Here is a 17,409-nt window from a genome sequence, read left to right as displayed (position 1 = left end):
AATGATATCCTGTTTGAATTTCATAGACATAAGCACAAATGTTGCAGCATAAACTGTACAAAACAAGGAGACAGACACAGAAAACAACTAGCAAACTTGTTTAAGATTTTTTTGTTTTTATTGTTTCCATTGCACAGTAATTTCTATCTACAGAATTTCTAAATTGTTTGTGGCAGCAGATAAAGTCATAAACATCCATGTGAAATTTGCATAAAACTGTACAAGAAAATTGGCTACAATGAGAAAATACTGCAACCCACTTTTTTCCAAGACAGAAGAGACAGTAAATGAAAATCAGACTTCCTCAGATGTATAATAAAAATGAATCAGTTTTCAAGATTGTGTACTGACTGTGTGTGCAATAAATGTATTTGAGAAGGAAATAAAATGCATTTTAACAAAACAGAAATTGGGATAGAGAGGGCACTTAGTCAAAAGTTTTTTTCCTCAAGTTTCTTGGAAGATAAGCTACCACCATCTGGACAGCAACATATAACTAACATACAAAAACACGATCATTGATGTTACTGACAGAATGTCTGGAGTAAAGTGTGGTAGCCCAAACAGCCAAAGAATGAGCTGACAAAAAAGAGGGCTTTATATGTGGCTGTAAACATTGAACAACATGCTTCTTCTGCTATTGTGCAAGACAATTTCTAAGATATTTTTTACTGAACAAAAGAGAACATAGGTGGCAATGTATTTCCTGCACCAATAACACCTTAAGCTAATTTCAAATGTGGACAGCTCAACCCTCTGCTGTGAAATCTTTCAAATGACAGCAGTACCTCTGAGATACAAATAAATTTTCACTAGAAACATTAAATCTTTACTTTAAGATGAATAATATACACACACTCTTTAAGCACTTTGACTTTTTAAAATGCAGGATCTGATGAATTATAATGTATTTTTTTTTTCATTTATTAAATCTTCTCAAATTAAAAGTATACACTTCTCAAATGTATAAATATAATGGATTATCTTTAAACTGACCATGAAACAAATCTGAAAGTGCAACCATTCATTATTACTCCATATTGACACAGTTTAGCATTTGTCTCTGATGGTTTTGGTCCTTCCTTAAAAAAAGATTATTTTACACCATAACACATACAAAAAGAAAAAGAAAATGTTAAATGAACAAACATCCATCCATGATTTTCATTCAGTTAAATAATTAAACAGACAAAAGCCTTTGGATGATAAATCTAGAAATTAAATATAGTGCAATACGATGGCACATTTATAACCCAGCAGTACAGTGTTATACTGTAGCAACAACCTTTCAAAAATTTAATTCACAATTATTTCTACTAGTATGTGCATTAATTGATAAAAACCCATACAGCTGCAGAATGACTATTTTCAGCTTAGACTGCAAAACTACCAGAGGGATATAGTATTCACTCATTCCTACAAAAATCAACACATTCAAATAAAGTAATTCCCTTCAACTGTTACACTTTTCTCATGCGTTCCAGGGTTCCATAGGTGTTCCTCATTCACAACCTGCACCATGGCTTTATGTTTCAGAATTGAGGCAATGATTATATTCAGCAGGGGAGAGTGGTATACTGTATATAGTTAAAAAAAAAAGAAACTCTTTGGCGTCAGAAAAGAACATCGACATTGACTTCTTATGCCGTTTATCCACTTCAACACTTTCAGATTTGTCTCCGATTGCCCCGCTATTTACATACTGAATTAAAAATCTGGCAGAACTTCTGAGCAAAAACAAAGCTTTTTCTTTCTCTTTCTTAAACATAAGAAAAACAATCATATGATACATCTACATTTAACACAAATAGCAGCATTTTCTTGCACTTATTAAAAAAGAAAATCTATAGAGCAAAAGACCAGTAAGACTTACACTGAAAACACCATTTAAGGAAATATATTTCTCAACACAATGTGTTTAGATAGATGTATGTATATGCATAACTGCATGTGTGTACATATATTTATCCATATATATACACACACACTAACATACACATATATAGAGAGAAATCCATATATACGCATGATGTTAAACAATCCAGGATAAAAGCTCCTATCACTGAAGGATTTCTGAAATGCCAGCCAAGAGGATATAAAAGATAATTCTGCTATCTCCACCTGCAGGAATGGTAGTCTAATACTTGCTGTGGGGCTCTAAACATGTGCAGTCCTCTTCTGTCTGAAAAACACTGCATTTTTTTACATTTGGACCAAAAGAACAATCTGCTGATAGTTGAGGAAAATGAGGAAAGTTATGAGAATTAGTAAATTTAACTTTCCTACAGTACACAGAGCTGTGGTGTCCTTCAATAAAGAGGATCCATTTAGGTAATAAAAGAAAAAAAAAACAAAATAGTACCAGGTTGCACATGGATCTGAACTTCAGCTATAATAAATACTATTTTTTATTTTGATTGCCCTTTCAGCTTGTAATATCCCACCCATGAAACATTTCTCTTCCTAGAGAAAAGATAGTGACTTTACTTTTTTCACCATGTTCTACTGTTGTTTTTCTTGTAACCCGGAGAGCAGACAGTTTTTGTTTAGAGACTGCTCAGCATCTTGCCTGGGTGTGAATACTTACCCTAACTGTGTTCAACACTGTTTGCCAAAGCTATATAATGTCATATGCTCAGTTCACTGTCACCACTTAATTACATAAAAATGATTGCCACTCACGTTTAAAATGGCTTTCAACACAAGTGAAACCCAGGAGTCCCTGAACAAAAATATATGGCTGCAGGACATCTGAGTAGTTTATTTGTAAGAGCACAATATTTGTGTTCTGCACCATACTTTTGTGTTCTCTCTTCAGACACACAAATTCGCACTCTCTGTTGAGGCTGATAAGATTTGTATCTGTTGCAATAAATCTTTTACACTTTCCTTCACAGTACAACTACAGTTCACCATTCTCACTAAAGCTCTGGCTCAATAGTCCCTTTTTGAGTTGTACACACAAACACATGTATTTGTTTGCACTAAAAATGTTACTGAAGCTGCTCCTAAATAATTTGTACAGAATGGTTTGATATTGAACTGCAGTGCAAGGCTTTCTTTAAAACATAAGTGCTTTTGCATCCCGGAGGTAAAATAAGTACAGAGTTTAAAATGAAGTTACAAGGTAGAAAACAGGTGGGGGCCAACAAGAAGACAGAATCTAGGCAGTTTTCAACCTTGTCTTATTGCACTCTTATCCATACCTCCACAGGACAAAAAATGACTGAGATATGATTCTTGGTTTGAAAGTGAATGAGAAGAGTGTTTAATAAAAAAATATTTTAAGCACCCTGGCAAAAACTGTCAGATATTTAATTACAAACAAATGTGATAATATACTATAAAATCTGACGTGGATGTTTCTAAAGAACTCTTGAGCTTTCAGTCCCAGCCCTTATAAACTTGAAAGAAATGGAAATTGGTCAAAGTTGGCTTAACTATGGCATGTCCACCACTGAACTCAAACAAAAAGCCTTGTTTAACCTTAGAATGAATCATGTTCCACAAAAATACATGTACAGTAAGCATTAAAAACAAAATTTAAGAATTTCAGATTTTGAAAGATACAAAATGAAACATAATGTTCAGTAAACAAAAAAAACATTTTAAATAATAAAAAAGGGCAATGAAAGTATTCAAGATATTTTTGACACTGTGAGGTGAAGGGATCCAAAAGATTTGTCCTGGTGATATGATGTGATCTTCATGCACCTCATTATGGGACTTCTTTAATGGACTTTACAGTGTCCTGGGTTAATTATCCTCTTGTTTTGCACTTGACATAGCCAGAAGTGGATACAGAGTTGTCTTTATATGTATTCGTTTTTTTGTATTTTTTGTTACCTTATTGGCCCCAGGGAGAATGAAAACACTGGCAGCAGAGACAACGGCACACAACGTTTGGCATATGGAAATGAAACACAGGAGAATTCCCAGCGTTACCCCCCTTGCCTGTTAGTTTGTCCTTCCCTGCTCCTGTCCCCAAGAAGAACATCAACCCTCAGCCGCCACAGAAAAAAAAAACTACACCATCAAGGTGATTATTTTTCATTTGATAGTTTTTTCTTTAGTATGTTCCTCAGTTAAAGCCATATGACTGAGGTAAAACAGTGTATGACATTGTGCTAGGAAAGAGCAGTACTCCATGATGAATCCCCTTAGTCCTGGAGAAATAAATGAAGGAGGGAGAAGAGCAAGTATCTTCCAGATGAAGCTGTGTACAATACCACTGAGTTATTCCAAAGTTTTAAACTTGAAATCAGAACTGGTACCATTTTTTATCTTTGTACTTCAGCATCATCTGGGGGCAGACAAAATCAGGAAGACCAGAATTAGTTTGTTCATGAAAGTAAGAAAAAAATCAGTCAGACTTTATATCTTGGCAATTTTGAGATGCTATCTTAAATTGTAACATGCAAACTAAGTTATCTCATACCTAACATTTGAGCTGAAGTTCTGAAATATTCTTAAGGAACTTCTAATAAAAAGATTGCAAAAGAGCAAGAAGAGGTTAATTTCATGTTGAAAGGAAGACCAAATGAGTGAACGACATTTGGATCTTGGATTATACATTACGTGCATACAGGACAGAGGGAGAGAATAGAGATATGAAAGAAAGAGGCAGGGTTGGGGAAAATAAAGACGAGAGGTGAGATTGATTAGGGGATAATGTGGAATTTCATCATTAAAGGATGGAATTTATTAATAAGAATCAAATTCATGCATTATAATAAATCAGGCTATAATGTTCTACAATGTTAGACTACATTCTGCCTGTGTACATAATACCTGGGCACAAGAACGTGGTAAAGAAATTCAAAAAGAACAAAAAATGATCTGCTTACATCATGGGCGTGTTTAGAGAAGGACTCCGCACTGGCCATCATGGCTGCTGTTCTCTCCTCTAGCTCTCCCAGTTTTTGCCCTCTCTCATCTAGTGCTATCCGGGCTCGTGCAAGCTCTCCCACCACGCCAGAGGCTGCTCCCTTCATGCCCTCAATACCACCTGGGCCGGGAATGTGTTGAGCCAAACTCCGGGAGGCCTTCCCAGCCACCGACTCACCAACTAAAAACAGAGAAAGAAGTGAAACCTCATCAAAGGAGACAGTCACACACCAAATCATCACACTTCACTCATAACTGGCAACTCACTCATTCTGGGAAAAGGCATGAAGAGATAAACAGGTCAACTCCACTTGCTCTTTTAGGTCCACTAACTACTTAGAACTATTGTTGACTCTGTGTTTGCTCTGAAAAGAGTCAGATCTGTTATGCAGACAAAAAAGACAGTAGCTCCACCTAGTGGATGGATTACAAAAAGCACACTGAAAAGTCACAGTCTGACTATTTTATAATATAAAAAAACTGAAGAATGTACCTTCAACATTAAGGTTATAAGGTAATAATCAGTAATTCTCACTATATATATATAGATTTTTGCAATATCAATACCCTTAAACCTCCATTCAATCTTGATTGCGCAAAATTAGTAGAATATTTATTAATTCTTGATTCCTGTGTTGTTAGTAAAATGATCTTTACTTTACTTTATGTGAATCTTTATCTTAATTACAGTAAAGTAATGAGAGCCTAGAAACTGCAGTTTGAAATTGATTCTTCTAAGTTCAGCCAAAACCATCATCAGTGTAGCAGCAAATTTATAATATGACAAGATGCAGGTGTAGGTCTTGGTGTAGGAGGAAAATCCATTAAAGTTGAGGATTTTAATTTATTATTTAATTTAATACATTTTATTTATTTATTTGTATTTATTTTCCCTTAATTTTAATTTCCATCTAAATTTCTTTTCTGTTTCTTATAAATTTTTCAAATACACCTAAAATTTCTTCATTGGGTTTAGTTTCTATAATACTTACAAAGTTCTTCTCTGTCCAGGGACTGTGCTCCTCCCCCAAACAGGCCCTTGAAGAAACCTCTGTTTGGAGCCTCTGGTGTTTCTACTGGTGTAAACAGTTCTCCCAGCATCTCCTGCAACATACACCACAGAGATCATCACCTAACCTGTTTCTTTTAGCATGCCTGCACCAATAGAGCCTCAGTCAGCTGATCATTGATCACTCTGTTACAATGGTTGTGGAGTGCATTTACAAAAGCATTTTGTTTAATTTTTCACCTTGGTTTTTTTCAATTACATTAGGATTGCACAACATTAGATGCCTGAAATCCTATTACTTTAAACTCTTCTGTACAGGTTGACAGGATAAGACTTGTCAGGCACCAGTTTTTTGTTTCTATGTATCACAGCTTTTTTGTAGTTCGATAGGCAATACAAGATGACACCATTTAAGTTATTTTATTTTTGTCCTTTTTTGAACACACAGACTGTGGACTGCCACGTGGTTTTAATGCAGAGATCCTTGTGTTTTGCACAAATAACACTCTGCTGCTTTCTCACAGCTAAGGAAAACATTACCGTGTCCAGGTGGAAAAAGACAGAAAAAAGAAAGACAAACTTTAATTTATTAAAATTTTCTTAACTGGAGAAGCCTTTTAAATTCCATACCACAGTTAAGCCTTTGATCTTTATCCTTTTGTAACCTAATTATGATCCCTTGTTAATTAATATTATGAAGTGTATAACTGCTAGGAATATAAGGAATATACAACAGTTTTTTGTACAGTATGTTAAATTTAACAAACTCACTTAGTTTACTTGTACTTCCCAAAAGGGTAAGGGGCCAGAAGTCTTGCACAATAACGCTCTTAGGCTTTGTATTAATTACTGCCGACAAGCCATTCATTTTTTCTCTTTCTTACTGCAAATTTGAAACTATAGTAAAAATAAAAAAATAAAAAGTCCTGCTCCACTAACTAAACTGAGAAATTATCTCCATATAAATCCTGTACACAAGAAAGCCATAGTTTTTTTTAGGGTCACTACAGAAAAGCATCTCATTGTACAAAGTCTTGTTTCATCATTTTGCTCCTTACAATAAAAAAGCAACTAATACAACTTTATTGTTATCTAATCATTGTTAGGGCTATGGGGACCTGATTTTTACCTGTAAGTTCTCACAAGTGTCCTGGCTGTAAGTTATTCGCTGGATCTCAGTGGGTGAGACAAGATATAGAGCCTGTCCATTGTTGGTAAAGCAGAATGTTCTTGCTATGCGCATATCAGTAAGGGGCAGATAATTTACATCCAACAGTGGTCTTAGACTTGGCAAACTGGAGTGGAAAAAGAAATGATATTAATAGAAAAGATTGGCAATGGGCTTCAGTAATGCTGTCAAGTATCACACTGATATTTTGAAACATACAATTGTGGAATTGCAAGGTGAAATGTACTATAGCAGGGGTGTCCAGCCTAGTCCAACCTGGTAGGTTTTATGGGTCATTCTTAAATCATGAAACACTGAAGCACATGAACGTGAAAGGTTCAATTAACTTAAAGATCATTTCAAATGAAGATAGCAGCAGTAACTCTCTAGGACCACACCTGTCCATTCCTGACTGAACTAGTCAACATGCTAGTTTGCACAACACTCACATATTCCAAGTCTTTGCAAACTTCTCTTTTATGAATAACCAGTAACACCTGCAAATGCGTTACCTTGTAACTCTCCAGGACCAGGGATGTCCACACCTGTACTATACATACCTAGTCAGTGGTAAATTGAAAGAATCTCACATATTATTTACATATCCCATGCTTGAATTAATACATTTTTGAAACTCAGGTGATGATTTAAATTGGTAAGGCAAAGTATTATAATACCCTGGCTGATGGTAAGAACTACTAAAATACTTAATCTGTCTGATGCAGTACAGAGTGTCAGAAATGCTGTTTGTCTTTCCTTCCCCCACTGTACAGGCTCTGTGACAAGTGATGACAAATATTCTAGTTTATGCTGACTTCCACCTACTTGATCTCAATTACACACACTTCAAAACTTTAAAGTGTGTATTTCAATTAATGGTGAAGAGATGCAATACGATCTGGTACATAGTGAAGACAAATGATACTTGCCAATAGAGAACCCAAAAAAGGCCAGAGCATTGTTAAGACAACTATACCAACATCAGCTGTTCTGAGGACAAATTTAGGAAAAGCCACATGCAGAAAGAGCAAAGACAGATTGTACATCCTAAAAAGAAAGTAAATCTGTTTCATAAGCAATGACAACTAGTTCTGTATTACTATAGGAGTTAATGATTCAACAAAAACTAGTACGAGCCAATCATTATCATAATGTTCACTGGCACATGAACTGAAGAAAATCTTTCATCTGTAGATTTCAGAAGGTACAGCTGACTAGTAAATCAGCAACTCAACTGTGAGAGCTGTGAAAGCAAATTACTCAAGCACATACAGTATGTACTGTAGTTCAGAAGGGAAACTCTTCAGTAGTTTAGGGTTAATACATTACAGAAGAAAAACATTTTGTCCCTAATAGACTTTGATTTCTCTGCTCTTTTTTGGAACACAATAATGCATTCTTAACAGTGTTCTAACATTCTTGAAATTAAAATGCAACAAGGAATTAATAACATTTTATTAGTGACATAGAGGAAACAAACTTTGGAATTCCTTTGATTTAAAGCCACATGTTACTGTATATTTACAAGGTCTGCAACACTTGTGTCACTATGAAAATTCATGACTAGGTGAAACTGAAAACAGACATTTGCCCTGAGTTTAGAAGTGTCAACAGTACTTGAAACGCACCAAAGGAAGATCAAAAGTGTTCCACAGTTTAGACATGAGAATGAGACAGATAAGGTGCAGGTATACGTTACCTTAATGTCATAATATGTCCATTAGCACAGAAACAAGCAACGCATATTCCACTGCTCATTTGCACTACATCAGCCCGGAGAACAAATGAAGTCTCTGTAATATTGTGTTTATATATACAGTTCTGGGATGGCAGTGCAATAACTTTAGCCTGTTTTTCTGAACAGATCACTGCGTACTGGTTTTCACTGATTTCCTGAGACGATGAGGGAGAAACTGAGACAGGCCGCCGTTTCCTTAACTTGTCCTTTTCATCCTTGTCATCGGGGGCGTTGGGTTCACGCCAGGCCTCGTAGGCAGGTGGTAGCAATTGCCCTGATGAGTCCAGGAATGCCATCCTCAAGATAGCCCCTTTCAGCCTTATCAGTGTACCTGAAAGACGAACAAGACCATTAGTCTTATAAGAGGCAATGAATCCTGTATCTCTAAATCTCTCAGAAGTACTTATGAGAAATAAAAAAATGCAGCTCAATGTAGCCTTTTTACATTACAGCTTAAAGAAAACGTAAAGAACGAAACAAAGAACAAAACAGATATGATTTTGCCTTTATGAACACACTCATTTATCTTTCTTCAATGAATGACTCTTCCTACAGTACATGAATTTAAAGTCTGCTGTTGTACTGTACATTCTGGATTAATTACAGTTGAAAAATGTTTTAGCCAATGTTCCTCAAAGATCATTAAGCACAGAAAACAGTGAAGACTCATCTCAGTAATTTGCTTTTCAGATCATACTACTTCCTACTCTTGGAGAAAAAAGGCCAAGACATCTATGTAGCTAAAACTAAGAACATAATCTCAGTGCTGACTAAATCATCACCTCTTGCACTTGTTCTGTTCAAAACACACCCTTCTGCAAAACTGGTCTTTTTGTTCTGAGACTATAATATAGGGGGCCCTGCGGTGTCTTAAGTACAGATTTAGGCACTTACCACTGGGAGAGACAATGACAGGCTGAAGAAGCCTCTGTTCCCCAGCAGGTGGGAGGTTCAGCACGATAACTAGCACTGTGCCCAAGGAGGTGCCCACCCACAGGCTGGGAGAGGTGGTGCTGTCAGTCTTCCGTGTGTAGGTCTCACAAAAGTGGAAGGAAGTGATGGCCTCTCGGGATTCCTTGTCAATGCTCGTCACACTTGAGCTACGGGAGCGACTGAATGAATTGTCTCTGATATCTGGGTAAAGTCAGTCATAAGATACAAAGCAAAGAAAATTGTGTGTGAAAGAGAGATGCAGCACCAACCACTTCTCTCTATTCTAAAGGCAAATAGAGAATACCACTTTTAATTAATAATAGTTCAACTACTGTATTTACACATTTTAGAATACTGTAGTTTCAATTCAGAGCTCTACTTTTTGAATAACATTTAGCCAATAATTAAAAAAAATCTATACATTTACTTTAAGAATGTAGTAGGATGCTGCATAATATTTATGTGCAGCCAGGAGATCTGAAATGTTAAATATCTAGCTTTAAAAAATCATGAATACCCTCAAATTAAATGTTAGTTTTAGCTTTACCACAACAGTCAAAATAGAACAGGGGTCAAAAATTGTTTAGGACAGACAGGTTTTTCAGGCCACAAATCACACATTTTTACACATTTTGGACTTTTATCTTAAAACAGTAAAAGTAACACATACGCCAATGTGAAAAAGATGCTGCACAAAACATAAATCCATTTGCATTTCAATAGGATACTATATCAAAAATGCTACAAGTCATCAGATGTGTTTACATTTAACCAGAGTGACAGGCAATTAAGCATTTCTTGTTCAAAATCCAGGAGAACATTAGTACATAACTACTCAGCCAGTACCACTGTATCACCCAAATAACATCTTTGGATTCAAGATATGATTTTAAAATTTAGATTTTGTAAGGTTTTAATCTGTGGGCATACAACACAAAGCAAAGACAGAAATATTCTTATTTTAACTCATAAAACCTTCTCACCTCATTACTTTAAGGACACTTCTCAGGGGCTATGACATACACAGGTCTTCAGAAAATTAGTCTTACTGTATATTCAGCCAACTTAAAGTCCATTGCTGTATTGCTCTTTTTCTTAGTGACAGAGAAAAAAAAACTATTTGCTAGGGTTAGAGGTCAAACTGAACAAATGGCATGATAATTTTTATTGTCACTATTTTTTTGCCAGCAGTCCCCATATGTGCAGGTAGCCAGTCAGTACTGCATGAATGGCCCCATTCTAAAGCTTCCATGATACAGCAGGCAACAGTAGAAATGAAAATCTGCTGATCCTCTGTTAACATACAGTATAATGGATAACAGAACTGGAGCAGGTTAATCGTGTTCTAAGCATGACACGGGGAGCTTGCTTTATAATCTCATAACTAACCTTGGTATAGGTTTCATTGGGAAAAATTTAATCTGAAACAGATAGTGATTCCAGGTGAGAAAGGAAAGCTCTGTATTTCCTGGATTATGTGCTACTAAGCCCTTAATAGTCCAGGAAATTAAACAGTGGATATAGTCCTTTTACTCTACAAAAAAGACACTGTGCTTCCCATTTGTAAGTGATATCCCTCACAATTTAGTGTACATAGACATATTTAAGTGTTATAGCATTCTTTGGTGTGGTTCTGACTAATAGTCAAAATATAAAAACTAAAAATAACCCAGTAGTAATCCATCACAGACAATCAATGCAGAGCATTAAGTTACTGACATGCTAGCATAGATTTTATTCCTATACATGTGTAAATAAAGCAGACTTCTGAAGACCAAAAGCCAAGATTATAATTTACCCTGATAATTTACTCTAGGAAATTTGTAGAGGGTGGTCCTAAGCAAGGGACTGCTCAGACATTGCTCTGTACATCCGCAAAGCCTGATTAGCTTGTTTAGATCTAGATTTCACAAAAACATGGAGAAAGTAATGGCAAGTGAAAATATGCCAATCTCACTGCAATTACAACCTTGTAAAGTGATGTACAGTACAGTATGTACTGTAATTGAGAGACATGCAGTATTTGACAAAAATTATCTTAACAAAAATTAAGAATTAAAATAAGATAACAAAAAATGATCTTAAAAATCTTAACAAAAATTAAATTTAAATTAAATTAAATTAATGTATCAAGTGATACATGTTAGGGTGATAACTTGTTCTATATGGCCAGAAGCAACTCAAAACTGGCAACCCACTGAAGCTAAGCAGGTATGAGCCTGGTCAGTACCTGGATGAGAGACCTCCTGGGAAAAACTAAGGTTGCTGCTGGAAGAGGTGTTAGTGGGGCCAGCAGGGGGTGCTCACCCCCCATCTCCCCATCTATGAATTGGCTTCATTACTCTGTTCTCCTCCCCACTGAGTGGTGTGTGGTGAGCGTTCTGGCGCACTATGGCTGCCGTCACATCATCCAGGTGGATGCTGCACATTGGTGGATGGGAGTCCCCATTACCTGTAAAGTGCTCCAGGAGCGGAGTGTCCAGAAAAGCACTATATAAGTGTAAGCAATTATTATTATAATTATTATTCTAATGGCCGGAAATTATATTAAATTACAGTTACAGTATTTTGCACTGAATAGACTTTCTTAAAGATTTTGAGGAAAATCAGCCATTAATAATGCACTGGGAAGAGTGCAGAACTAACCTTGAAGCCAAGTTCAGAAATCAAAAGCCATAATGTTAGTTGGGTGACCAGGAATAAATAGGCAGATGGAATTATCTGACAATTACAACCAGAAAACCATGCAGGAAGCCTCAGGGATTTTCAGATATGTAAGATGGATGGTCTTTATTAAAGATATGAATTACAGGAAGGCTCTCAGAATGAATAGAAAACTATAACAACTGATTTTATTAAGACTAAAACACCCCAAAAATTTCCATGAAATTTTCTGTGACCCACAGAAACAAAGATGTCTGAATTCAGGGAGGACATTCTGCCTTTACAATCCAAATAGAGGAGCTTTTTTTCCATGCTACATTTTAGGCGCCCTATACAATATAATCTAAGTGCCATAATCAAATCCCTTTTTTGCAACTAGATCTCAAAATAGTGAACACCAAACAGACAAAAGAGGGAAAAGACCACATGAAATGGTCTTTCTCCTAATGGAAAGGCCTGAGATAATAAAAGTACAAAAAGAGTGATTAAATTACATCTTAAATTAGACACTTGTGGACCGCCTGTAGGTTTTCTCAGGTGCAACCTGTTCAAAGAAGAGAGACATAGGGCGGGCTCTCTGAGAAATGGAAGGGATTATCTGCTGGCCAGCCACATGAAGAAAACGGAACATTTTGTGTGAGGGCCATGTGGATGCATTCTAAATTAAAAGAGGTGAACAGCATTGCAAAGTAAATAGGATGGTGATTACTATTTAGATATTTTAGATATTCCAAAACATAATAGTTTCCTGTAGTTTTTGCTGTTTGCAGTGTTATTGTTATTGCTATTGAGATCTTTATTAAGTAAACAGTAAAAAATTAAAACACTGCGATTAAGAAGCAACTCAAAAGTGCATCTGTGAAACTACGAGACAGTAGGACAGACTCTAAAGAGAGCACAAGCTGCTAGTTACACCAGCTTTGACATTTATCGTTGAATCCAGCAGGCTGTGAGGTGGACTCCTGGAGGAGTAATGGAAGACCTACAAAGGCATCAATGTCTGATCTGCTTCACACTCCCCTTTTATAATTTAGAAATTTAGTCCTTTAACCAGATTCTTTCATCCACTGTCTGTTGGGCTAGGCTCTGGCGCATTGCAACCCTGTAACTGGCAGTTATTAAAAATTGATGGATGGATTTTTAACAGATAAACCATTAAAATTCCCATTTAAAGTGCCAACTAAGACAGTATCAACTTAGGCAGAACAGCATTTTTGCTGGAGCAAACTGAATTAAGTATCTCTCTCAAGGGTACATCAACAATGTGCCACCAGGGATTTAAACCCATGACCCTCCAGTCCCGAATCCTAACCAGTACTTCTAATTAAATTAGAGATTCAATCAAAATCGCACAACTCCATGGTTATGAATCAATTAATAAGATGATGCCTGTAATTGGAGCAAACTTCAGAAAGAGAAATAGTCCAGCCTTAAGTTCTTCAGTATGTCTTTTGATGCGGGCAACTGAAATTTTGCACATCAAAATTTTAGTTAACAAGAAAAAATGAATTTGAGGGCATGGTGAAGAGAAATGTTTGTTAAAATGCCGGGCAGCGAAACTCAAAAACATCAATCCTGGTGGAAGAGCAGATCTCATCAGGCAGGTGCTTTGGCACTGTCTGTGAGTTGGCGGCAAATGGCAGCTGTTTGGTGACTGCCAGTAGTGGACCACTGAAATCCTGGAGAGTATTGGTCAAAAAGAGAGTAAAAAACAGCGGAATTTACCAGAAAACAGCAGGCAGCAAACAGTGTCCATTGGAATAAGGTAAGAAAATGTAGTCATAGCAACAGAGTAGCACTGTGCAGTGATGCAAAGCAATGAGTGCTGGGAAGGATTGAATAAAAACCCATACTTATACAGAAACAAGATGTTACATCATTGGTGTTAGCTGGGCTCTTCCCTCCTGAACATTCATTCATTTCTGGACTCTATTCAATACCAAGTACCTATACAGAGCAACAACAGGCACCCATTGTGCTATACTATGACTACATTTTCTTACCTTATTCAACACAAGAAAACAAAAAGTACCTGTATCACGCTGCATCAAATTAATGTAAATAAATTTAAAATTGTGGATTTCAGTTGTCACAAAATAATGAATTAGAAAAAAGGGAAATATCTCATGCCAAAACATCAAACAAAAAGCAGGCAGATGCAAATGAGAGGTTAGCTAAAACCCTTAGTCATCCGATCCGACTCACTGAACACAGGGACTGAATGAATCCTGTGGATGACTCCTCTGTGAGCATTCTCTTTTTGCTTCTTCACACTATAGCTCTGCCTGTTGAGCAGACTCCAGGGATTACATCTCTGTCTCTGGTCTGTTTAAAATTTTCAATAATCACAGACTCAATTCATTATAAATCTTAGCTTTAGATCTTTATTTGTCTTTATACAATATGCGAAAAAAGCATTCCTTAATCTCTAACCCTTACCTTCTTCAAAACAAGAGTCTTCAGCTTTTATATTTTTCCCAATTATTTTCAAAAAAGAAGTGGTCAAACTGGTGACTTTGGGCACCTCATGCTCAGCAAACTGTGTTTAGTAAAATACATTGCATTTATCAGAAGAATTATTTTGGTCCATTAGTTAAATGACATTAAATGACAATAAGAACTGAAGATGGACCCTGTGCCCCTACATGCTGAAAACAAACTATGCAGAAGGTAACATTTAAGTCACATCGTAGCTGGTAACTAGAAGTGGCGTACCTGATGCAGTAAAAGCAAAGTATCCACATTTTGAAAAACTGCAGCTGAAATTGTTGGCATTATACTCAGTTCTTTCCCTGAACATGTAATGCTTTCTCTAGATTGTGAAATATCAAATGACAAATCAACAGAGGCTGATAAATGCAGAGTTCTCAGAACAGCTAAAAAACAATGCTGAAATATTATCAATTGTAAAATTGTTCAATACAAGACCATACAAGGGTATGCTTATTGAAATTTGACAATGATTACTGTTTGCAATCTAAAAAAAAATATCCACTTTCATATTTGTATAGTGTGGTGCCTCCGGGGGAAAGGTTTATGTTATGGAGACAAAAGTACTCACACCACGCTCTCTTCTTTAATTTTCGTGGAGTTTTTCTCCGTTTCCAAGCCAGTCCGCAATCTGTTCTCTCAATCCTTATTCAGTCCGAGTTCCAAAGTCCATAAAGTTCCACCAATCCGCGCCGTATCCAAATCACAAACCGTAAAACGTATACAGATGCAGCCATTCAAAATGCACGGGCGATACCGCATTATTTTCCGGTACGCTGTACGCAGTCTACCGTGAGTTACCGGTATATACCGCGAGTTACCGGTAAATACGCTAGTTACCGTAAATTGTCCTATAATACGACAAGCAAAATAATAGTATCCGGAATTTCCGCAAGGTGGAGCTAATAAAGCTCAACCTCTCATGTTTGAGCTGTCGCCATCAAAGTCTTTAACGAAGATATTACTAATAGTATTAATAATGAATGACCTTGGACAAGCTGTAAGTGTAAACTCATAGTATTGCCCTGGTCAACATTCTTTTTTTCATTGACCGTCTTTGTAAAAGTAACACCACAGCATTTCGCAATCACGCATTTGTTTCCAATCATGCAAAGTACAGTAATTTTTGAGAGTCGATTCACCATGCCTTTAACATGCTCATAAAAGAGATTGATTTGGGAACATAAACATATTACCGTATACAAACTGTACTGTATACAGTATGTATATGTATATTTAATGTCTTAACTGTGCCCGTTTAAGTATTGAATATTTATATGGAATTTTACCACTGAAGGGAAATCTTCAGCATAAAAAGATTAGGAGCATATTGTAACGCATGTGAAGGCCATAAACGATATTAATTTTGGAACTTAAACATACAGTATATGGCTGGTCTTGGTACTTTAAAGAAAACATACACACCAGTATTCCATTTCTCCCTAAACATTTTAAGCATCGAAGTCTTTAACTAACGTGATACCGGAGTCAACAAGCATACTTTTAGAATTTGATTAAAAGGGAATATAATATGGAATCGCATATCTCAAGAAATTAATAACGATATAATTATATTCATGTTGCAAAAAAACTGCAACGGACATAAAAACTCCCTTGCTTTTAACAGAGCGTTCCATAATTTCTAACTACGAAAATGATTTAAACTGCGACACTTATCATTCAACCAGAGCTCGAAATATCACAAGGATCCTCTAGAGCACAGCAAAGACTGTATTAAAAGAATCGCGTATCTCAAGAAATTAATAAGATATAATTATATTCGTGTACTGCGACAGGGCTGTGTAGGGCTGTGTTACGACCCCAAGTGTCTAAGGGAAAAGGGGTGTAACATTTAGGATAATTTTTTTGGAAGCAGGTGGGTTTTGGTGAGGGACTAGGAAGCGTGAAAAACAAGTAATAACTTAACTATATGTGCAAACGTTTCATATGTTGCTGTTGTGAATGCCTGTGGAGTGTATCTTATTTGCCTTGCGTCCTGGTTATCTCGCCCTCCCCCCCTCTCTCCCTCAATTCAATTCAAGGTGTTTTATTAGCATGACAGATGGGTACAATCAGTGTTGGGTATTTACTTTGCTTTGAGATTCCACTTTTAAAGGTGATATATACAATTTTGACTAAAATAAATTGATATCTTTGTCTTCTAAGTATCTTAATAAACTTTCAGCATAGCTTTCTCCCCGTTAAGATTTATTTTCCTTAACTAGTATACTTTAGATCTTTATTTCTGAACCGGGGAAAATCTGATCATGTTTCTCTATAACAACAATAAAAAAACATTATTTTACATATCATCTTTATGTGATATCACCTTAAGGATGCGCAAAGAAATTTAAAATAGTCTTCTTTAGGTGTGAGGGTAGGAGTGGATCGCAGCAGGCATAATCGGCAAATTAGGAAAACAAAGAACTGGACAGGCGAGACGTTTATCCAGAGAGCGAGTGATCAGAAAAAGGAACAGCTGTTACACCCAGGTTTTACACTCTCTCTCTGTTGAATGAA

At 36.3% G+C, this 17,409-nt stretch overlaps 1 protein-coding gene across 25 annotated transcripts in view; it reads right to left on the bottom strand.

The window, feature by feature from the left end:
• Positions 1 to 217: 217 nt before the first annotated feature.
• The window catches only part of LOC102692053 (syntaxin-binding protein 5), a 219,130-nt gene continuing 201,938 nt past the window's right edge, over positions 218 to 17,409 (bottom strand). For 19 of the 25 annotated variants that reach the window (XM_069179051.1, XM_069179015.1, XM_069179018.1 and 16 more), the window contains 7 exons: positions 14,605 to 14,724; positions 9,697 to 9,936; positions 8,764 to 9,133; positions 7,026 to 7,191; positions 5,880 to 5,991; positions 4,848 to 5,068; positions 218 to 4,303 (listed from right to left, as the gene is read on the bottom strand). In XM_069179051.1, coding sequence (XP_069035152.1) covers positions 4,262 to 4,303; positions 4,848 to 5,068; positions 5,880 to 5,991; positions 7,026 to 7,191; positions 8,764 to 9,133; positions 9,697 to 9,936; positions 14,605 to 14,724 — 1,271 coding nt within the window. In that variant the 3' untranslated portion in view covers positions 218 to 4,261. The remainder of the gene's footprint in view (positions 4,304 to 4,847; positions 5,069 to 5,879; positions 5,992 to 7,025; positions 7,192 to 8,763; positions 9,134 to 9,696; positions 9,937 to 14,604; positions 14,725 to 17,409) is intronic. The other 6 variants (XM_015347554.2, XM_015347560.2, XM_015347592.2 and 3 more) reach the window with 1 other exon arrangement.

Source organism: Lepisosteus oculatus, chromosome 2 (assembly GCF_040954835.1).
Source record: "Lepisosteus oculatus isolate fLepOcu1 chromosome 2, fLepOcu1.hap2, whole genome shotgun sequence".
In the NCBI taxonomy this organism is placed as follows: domain Eukaryota; kingdom Metazoa; phylum Chordata; class Actinopteri; order Semionotiformes; family Lepisosteidae; genus Lepisosteus; species Lepisosteus oculatus.
Note: the sequence above shows the minus strand (reverse complement) of the source record. Positions and strands in the feature narration are given on the sequence as shown.